The sequence below is a fragment of the Fukomys damarensis genome, unplaced genomic scaffold (genome assembly GCF_012274545.1).
Source record: "Fukomys damarensis isolate Sample0158 unplaced genomic scaffold, DMR_v1.0_HiC HiC_scaffold_19, whole genome shotgun sequence".
Lineage (NCBI taxonomy): Eukaryota > Metazoa > Chordata > Mammalia > Rodentia > Bathyergidae > Fukomys > Fukomys damarensis.
The window spans coordinates 55,259,551-55,266,655 of record NW_022900931.1 but is presented as its reverse complement, the minus strand read 5'-3'; the positions used below and the strand labels follow the sequence as shown (position 1 = coordinate 55,266,655).

The window sequence follows — 7,105 nt, the reverse complement described above, 5'->3', positions numbered from 1 at the left end:
GGGCAGGTGGGGGGACAGGGTGGGGGGGCCGCAGGAGTGGCCCTGATTCCCCTCCCTCCTCTGCGCCCCGCAGACTCTGTTCCGGCGCGGCCCACAGGCAGGTGGCTGTGTGGTAGACTCGGAGGTGCTGACCCAGGGCATCCCATACCAGGACTACTTCTACACTGCCCACCGCTACTGCATTCTGGGCCTGGCCCGGAACAAGGCCCGGCTCCGGTGAGCCTGATGGTCGCAGGGCCCTTCCCCATCCTCCCAGCCACAGTCGGCAGCAGAGTGTTGGTTCCCACCTGGCCCAACCCAAGTGTTGGGTCCCAGAGGCCCCCTGAACTCTGAATAGCAGAGGGTAGGCAAGGGAGCACAGGGGGCCAGTTCCTCCCACCTGCAGTACGTGTGGAGCTGCGACTCTGGGTGAGTATGCAGAGGAACAGTTCATTTGTTCACGTTTATGGAGCACCTACTGTGTGCCCGTTCTGTTCCAGACCCTGATCTCAGTGGGAGAATTGGCCAATAAATAGTGATTCTGTGAGTGTGAAAAAATGCTCCCTGGTGATAAGGGCTTTGGAGAAAAACAGGTTAAGAATTGGGGGTGAGTCGGCCGGCAGAGGGTTTTACCCTGAATACTCTGGTCAGGGATGGTCTTCCGAAAATATTTCACCAAGAACCTGACAGAGGTGAGAGCAGCTCACTTGGGATGGCCAGTGCAAAGGCCCTGAGGCAGGCAGGGATGTGGGGACGCTACTGTGATGAGCAGGCAGGAGGGGATGGAGGCTGGGCCAGGGGGTGCAGTGGAGGCAGAAGAGTTAGTTTCTGGACAGATTTTGTAGGTGGAGCTGACAGGGTTTGCTGAGAGGCTGGGTTCACATGTGAGTGTGAAGGAAGGAAGGGGATTGGGGCAAGGACAAGCTCAACTACAGGATGGAGCTGCCCTAGACCAGGCCAGGGGACGTGGGGGAAAGGGGTCTGAAGTGTGATTGGGAGCTCCATTTGGGTCGGGTGGGCCGAACTGTTTCCTGGACCCCCATGTAGAGCTGGGGCGCACAGATGGAAGAGGTTCCGGGGCAAAGTCTGGGCTGAGAAATCTGTGCGACGGGACGATGGTGTCCAGGCAGCCAGGAGACTTGCGGGTGGAGGGCACAGATGGAGCAGGGGCCGGGTACCTCAGCTGACATTGGGACGGGGGAGCGGGGGCGGCCACAGGGTGCTGGGCGGGATTGTTTTTGTCTGTGAGCAGCAGCGGGTCCCTTCGGAGTTAGAGGACAGGAAGACCCCACCTGGGGCACGGGCAGACCTCACTTCTGTCCCTGCCTCCCCGCCCCCAGGGTGTCCTCGGAGATCCGCTACCGGAAGCAGCCGTGGAGCCTTGTGAAGTCTCTCATTGAGAAGAACTCGTGGAGTGGCATTGAAGACTATTTTCACCACCTGGGTAGGGGACAGGAGCCGGCCAGGGCCGGGGACGGTTGTGGCCCGGCTGGGTGCAGACACCCAGAGCCCCCTCTGCTTTCCCCAGAGCGAGAGCTAGCCAAGGCCGAGAAGCTGTCCCTGGAGGAAGGCGGGAAGGATGCCCGGGGCTTGCTGTCAGGCCTGCGGAGGCGGAAGAGGCCCCTGAGCTGGAGGGGCCACGGAGACGGGCCCCAGCACGCAGACCCTGACCCCTGTGCCCGGGCTGGCATGCACACCTCGGGTGCGTTCCTCTGGGGCGGGGTTGGGGCAGGTGCAGGAGCTAGAGGGTCTGGCGCACGGTCACCTGCGGGGTGGCTCTCTGACCCCGATTTGGTGTCTCACAGGTTCCCTCAGCTCCCGCTTCTCAGAGCCATCCATGGACCAGGGCCCCGGGGCAGGCATCCCCGGCGCCCTGGTTCTCATCAGCATTGTGTGAGTAAGGCCTGGATCTGCAGGTTGGCTGTGTGACCTTGGGCAGACGCTGGGCCCCTCTGGGCTTCTCTGCTCACTTGGGAGTGGGGAGTCACCTCCCAGTTAGGATCACATGAGATGTTTGGGACACATTCACAGCGCTCCTGACACAGAGTAGATACCCCGCTTGTCATGGAGAAGTCTTGCCTGCTGGAAAAGCAGAGGCCCCGGGGGGCCTGGGAGGTTTCTGGAGGAGCAGGTGCTTCAGGATGTGGAATTAGCCAGGTGGGTGGGGAGAGGTTTGCAGAAGAAGTAAGATGTCTGTATGGTTCTGTATGGTTTACTCGTGTTTTCTTTGCCCAGCCCTACACTGGGTAATGGTGGGGACACAGCAGTGACTGACAGCCCCGAGGGGAGACAGAGCTGACACCATGCCCAAGGGACTGGGGCCAGGATGGGGACGCCATGGCGGCAATGCTGGCTTCCTCCCAGCCTACGTGGCAGCCAGGGCAGCGATCTGGGAAAGCTGAGGATGCTGGGCTGGGACCTGGGCTGGGAAACCAGGGCATGTGGGGCCCATGGGTGTGGGAGGGTGAGCCAGTGAGCATTCTAGGGACGTGGGTGGGAGGCCCCAGGAGAGCAGGGCTGGCCTCACACTCAGGCTCTCTGGGTCTCAGTTTCCCAAGACCTGCAATGGCTCACGAGAGGCCGTGGAACCTGTTGGGCTCAGGGCACTGGGGAGGAGCGGGGCTGGGCGGCTCTCATCTCTCTGTCTCGCCCTTGCTGCCTCCGCAGGATCTGTGTGAGGTAGGGGCCCTCACCCTCTGCCTGCCCCTCCCCTAGGCGCGTACCCTGCGACCTCCTCTTCCGACTCCTGGCCCCCATCTGCCTGGGAGGTGTCCCAGTGTGGCGGTCCAGGGTGTGAACCTGACTTTTCTGCTCGTGGCCCTAGGATGTCTCCCACTCTGTCTGAGTCTGTTTTGTCCTTTGAAGGAGTGGGGTGTGTGGTCATGTCCCCTTCAGGCTGTCATTGTTGTGGAGGAAGGGGAGACCTGGAGCTCAGTGCCCGACTGGTGGGAGCCCTAGAACCCCAGGACCCCTGACCCCCGACCTTTGACCCCTGCCCCCAGCCTCATCGTCCTCATTGCCCTCAACGCCCTTCTCTTCTACCGCCTCTGGTCACTGGAGAGGACAGCCCACACCATTGAGTCCTGGCACAGCCTGGCCCTGGCCAAGGGGTGAGCATGTCATCTGCAGGGTTGGGGGCTGGGGCAGGTGAGGGAGGCCAAGGCCCGGCTCAGGCTGTTTCCCCACAGCAAGTTCCCCCAGACGGCCACGGAGTGGGCCGAGATCCTGGCCCTGCAGAAGCAGTTCCACAGTGTGGAGGCACACAAGTGGAGGCAGATCCTGCGGGCTTCTGTGGAGCTCCTGGACGAGGTAGGGGCGGCCCCTGGCTGGGACCCTGTGTTCCGAGCCTTCCCCTGCCTTGCTCAGCTTCCTCCTCTGTGAAATGAGGAACTGGTTTAGTTCTTGCCTTATGGTTCAGTCCCTGCTGGGGAAGTCAAGTGGGATGGAAGAGGGAATATATTGGTTCACATCGGGGGGGGGAAAAAGTCCGGAAGGTCTCACGTCAGGCATGGCTGGATCCAGCTGCTCAGTGGTGGTAAGAATCCATCTCTTGACTCTGTTGATCCCAGACAGAACTTTGTTTTAGGGACATTTTAGTTCCCTCGGGAGGACCAAAGTGGTACCTGCAGCTCCAGGCTGGGATCTGAAGGAAAGCTCGCTCTCATTGGTTTCACCCTTGTGAGGATTAAGTGGGTTAACATTTTGGAAAAGTGCCAGGTATAGAGTAAACACTTTATGCGTGTTGTATATGTGAGCCTAGCACTAGCTACACAGTAGGTGCTCAATAAACGTGTCGTCACCACATGGAGATGTCCTTGGGCCCCTGTGGACTCTGGCCAGAGCAGATATGAGTGTTGGAGTAGGTGCTTGTGGTGGGCACGGGTGGGAAACTAGGGAGAGCCCAGCACTGGCTGAGTTCCTGAGAGCAGCAGAGCCGGAGTAGTAGGTGATGATGAAAATCCCTCTAGTGAGACAGAGAGAATGTTCTTGTTACCCCATTGTATAGTTAGGTAGGAGGCGCACAGCATCCTGGGTCCAAGTTCCTGACCTTGCCCAAGGTCATGGAGGGGAAGTAATCAGTAATGAAGCAGGGCTGTCGCTGACCCATGCTTCAGTGAGAGCCCAGGACAGTGAAGGAACTTGCCCGAGGCCACTCAGTAAGTAGTAGAGCCAACATTTGAACCCAGGCCATCTGGATCCCGGGCTCACACTAAGCCTGTCTTCCACTGCCTGTGGGAAGCACAACAGGGCGCAGAGTGGTTCTGCCCTTCCCATAAAGTAACCTGGGGCAGGGGGCCTCCCAGCTGCGAGTAGGGCTGGGTGACGCCACCCTGTGGGCGCTCACCCTCACACTGCCGCCTCCTCCTGGCAGATGAAGTTCTCGCTGGAGAAGCTGCATCAAGGGATCACCGTCTCAGACCCTCCCTTCGACACCCAGCCGCGGGCCGATGACAGCTTCTCCTGAGGATGCCGGGCCATACAGCTGTCCCCCCAAACCGACAGAAGGATACACAGAGCCCCGGCGGCCACTGCTGGCACGGTGTGAGCGCCGGAAACCTCCTGTCCACCCCTCCTGGTGGCCTGACCAGGGGCCGTGCAGAACTGGGGACCACAGAACTGAGATGCACTTTAGAGCAGCGTGTGCGAGTCCAGATGCCACCACCTGTCTGGCCAGGGAGCTGGCCTGGCCTTTGGCGGGCCCCCCACTAACTTATTTTGCCCAGCTGGGGTTGTGGGGGGGGCGCCCCTTGGGGTGCACCGTTCCCTCAGCTCTGGGTTTAATGTATTATATTTATTTGGGGCTGACAAGCTCCAATAAAGGGTTGGAAATGGCTGTAACTGGGGTCCTGGGGCCCTGGGAGTGGGTGGGGGCTTTCCCTGGCTCTCAGATCTTGCTGCGGCACGGAGGAGGCATTTGTGCATTTTGGGGGGCTGTAGGCATGGAAACCATCTGGAATCCCCCCCAGCATGTTCCTATCAGCATCATTGAAGTCCAAAGCAGGGTATAAAAGAACAGATTGGTCCCTGCTGCCTCCAGTGGGTCAGTCTCTCTGAACCCCAGGTTCCTTTTCTGCATAATGGGCACAGTCACAGCTCATTTCTCTTACGGCTGCTTTAACTGAGTGCTTCTCACACTTTACTTGCACAAGAATCTTCCGAAGAGCTTGCTACAAAATGGAGTGCAGGGATCGCCCAGAATCAGAGTTTCTGACTTGGGCTGGCGCAGGACGAGGAGATTCTGCTGACAGAGCTCCCCAGGAGCTGTACTTTGAGAACCACTGTCAGGAAGATTCAGGGCGTTCATAAGTATGCCAGGTTCTGGCACAGAATAAGTACCCAGAAGATGTGCTTGCACAACATTGAGAGGCAAAGTAAGTAGTGAACATCAAGTATGTCTGGAGTGCTGTGACCAGATAGGGTGTTTTTTTTGTCAGATGGTAACAAAGATGCCTAAGACCACCCAGCAGGGAGGCATAGGCTCCAAAGCTGGCCCTGTGGTCTCCATATTTACATGCAAAGTGCCAGCCCTCAGCCTACCCTGGTGAGGAAATGGGCTGAGGCCAAGTCCTGGTCATGTAGGACCCAGAGGAAAGGGGAGGTCATGAGAGACCTTGGGCAAGTCTCCTGATAGGCTGTAAAAATCACCAGCCCCTCCTACCTTCTAGCCGTGTGGTCAGGGCCAGCTGTCCACGCTGTACCTCGGTTTCCCACAGGTGTACATCGGTCATAACGCCAAGACCCACCTTCTAGGAAGTGTTAACATTTAGTTAATACTGATTCAGTGCTTAGGTTAGGACCAAGTCCGTAGCAGGTACACAGGCAGCTTACAGGGCTGTAGGGGCTGCCCCCTGCCCAGTGCTGAGGCTGTCCTCATGGTGTCGCCACCTACCATCCCCCACCAGGGAAGAGCAAGGTAGCTATTTTCTGCAGGGAAATTTCATAGCTGGGGAGGTGTTGGCATAAAAGCCCAGACCACAAAAGTGTCTGGTGTCCCTGGATCTCTGCCCTCTGTCCTAGATGTGCCCCACATCCTTAGGCTGGTGCGGGGTGGCCAGGGGAAGTCTGGAACTTTACCCCAGCCAGCACTAGAAGCTAGGACCTGGGCAGCCACCCCCGGCCAAGAGTCTCACTTCCAGCCTAGTCCTGAGAACTCAGAGCCCCTCATTCTTTACCTTTGGCAGAATACTGGTCTGTCACCCACCACCAATGAGCAGGAGTCTGGATCCCTTAGCCGTTTCTTCATTTGTAAAATGAATAATTGAATTGCTGCAAAATCTTGGGAAGCAGTCGTGGGTTCAGCAAACCAAAAGGGTCTAATAAGCACTAGCGTTTATTTCTTAATTAGCACCTATGGTGTGCCAGGTACAGGTGCCAAGGGCAGTGGCCTCACCCTGGGGACCTTCTGTTCCGCAGTTGGAAGCACAGGCACTGAACAGGTAAACTATGTAAAAGAAGAAGTGAGGTAGCAGCGACTACGCAGGAGGAAAAGGAGGTCAAATCGGTGGCGAAAGAAGCAGTGTAGCCTGAGAGGACACAGAAGACCTGACCAAGGTGACATTGGAGACAAGAGCTTTAGGAGGTCAAGGAGTGACCTGGGGCAGAATGGGGGGTCTAGGCAAAGGCCCTGAGGCAGGAGTGAGCTCTGTGAAGGGAGGGGCCTAGTGGGAGCAGAGGAGAGAGGGACAGATGAAGTCAGAGACACGGGTGAGGGGGTCCCCGGAGTGGTCCTCCTGAAACAGCGCCTCCACAGTGGAGCAGCACCTCTGATGTGGACTCTGCTCCTCCTGCTTAGGTGGGGCCTAGGGTAGTGGATGGAGCCTGAGTCCCCTGCCCCTTGCCCACTTGCCACAGTGACCTCCAGGCCTAGGTGCGAGGGCTCCGAGGGACAGGTCGCTTAGATGTCCCATCCTAGCCCTCCTGGAACTCGCGAGGATGACCTCCATAATTTGGAGAAGGGAGCCGTCCCCAAACTGCCCGCTAAGTCTCTCGTGCGTCTCGGGGGTGCCCTTTCTCAGACTGGGACGGTGAGCAGTCCCAGGGTCCGGCGGGTCGCACACACACAGACCACCCTAGCGGTGCGCGCCCAGAAGCCGCGGGCCCTGCGCCACCCGAGAGGCCGGTGCGG

The 7,105-nt window shown here is 58.5% G+C and overlaps 1 protein-coding gene across 4 annotated transcripts in view; it reads left to right on the top strand.

The window, feature by feature from the left end:
• Positions 1–4,897, top strand: part of Gramd1a (GRAM domain containing 1A) — a 22,675-nt gene extending 17,778 nt beyond the window's left edge. Inside the window, exons 14-21 of one of the 4 annotated variants that reach the window (XM_010626316.3) lie at positions 74–216; positions 1,320–1,423; positions 1,508–1,681; positions 1,785–1,872; positions 2,647–2,658; positions 2,982–3,089; positions 3,153–3,288; positions 4,352–4,897. In XM_010626316.3, coding sequence (XP_010624618.1) covers positions 74–216; positions 1,320–1,423; positions 1,508–1,681; positions 1,785–1,872; positions 2,647–2,658; positions 2,982–3,089; positions 3,153–3,288; positions 4,352–4,444 — 858 coding nt within the window. In that variant the 3' untranslated portion in view covers positions 4,445–4,897. The remainder of the gene's footprint in view (positions 1–73; positions 217–1,319; positions 1,424–1,507; positions 1,682–1,784; positions 1,873–2,646; positions 2,659–2,981; positions 3,090–3,152; positions 3,289–4,351) is intronic. The other 3 variants (XM_010626319.3, XM_010626317.3, XM_010626320.3) reach the window with 3 other exon arrangements.
• Positions 4,898–7,105: the final 2,208 nt, after the last annotated feature.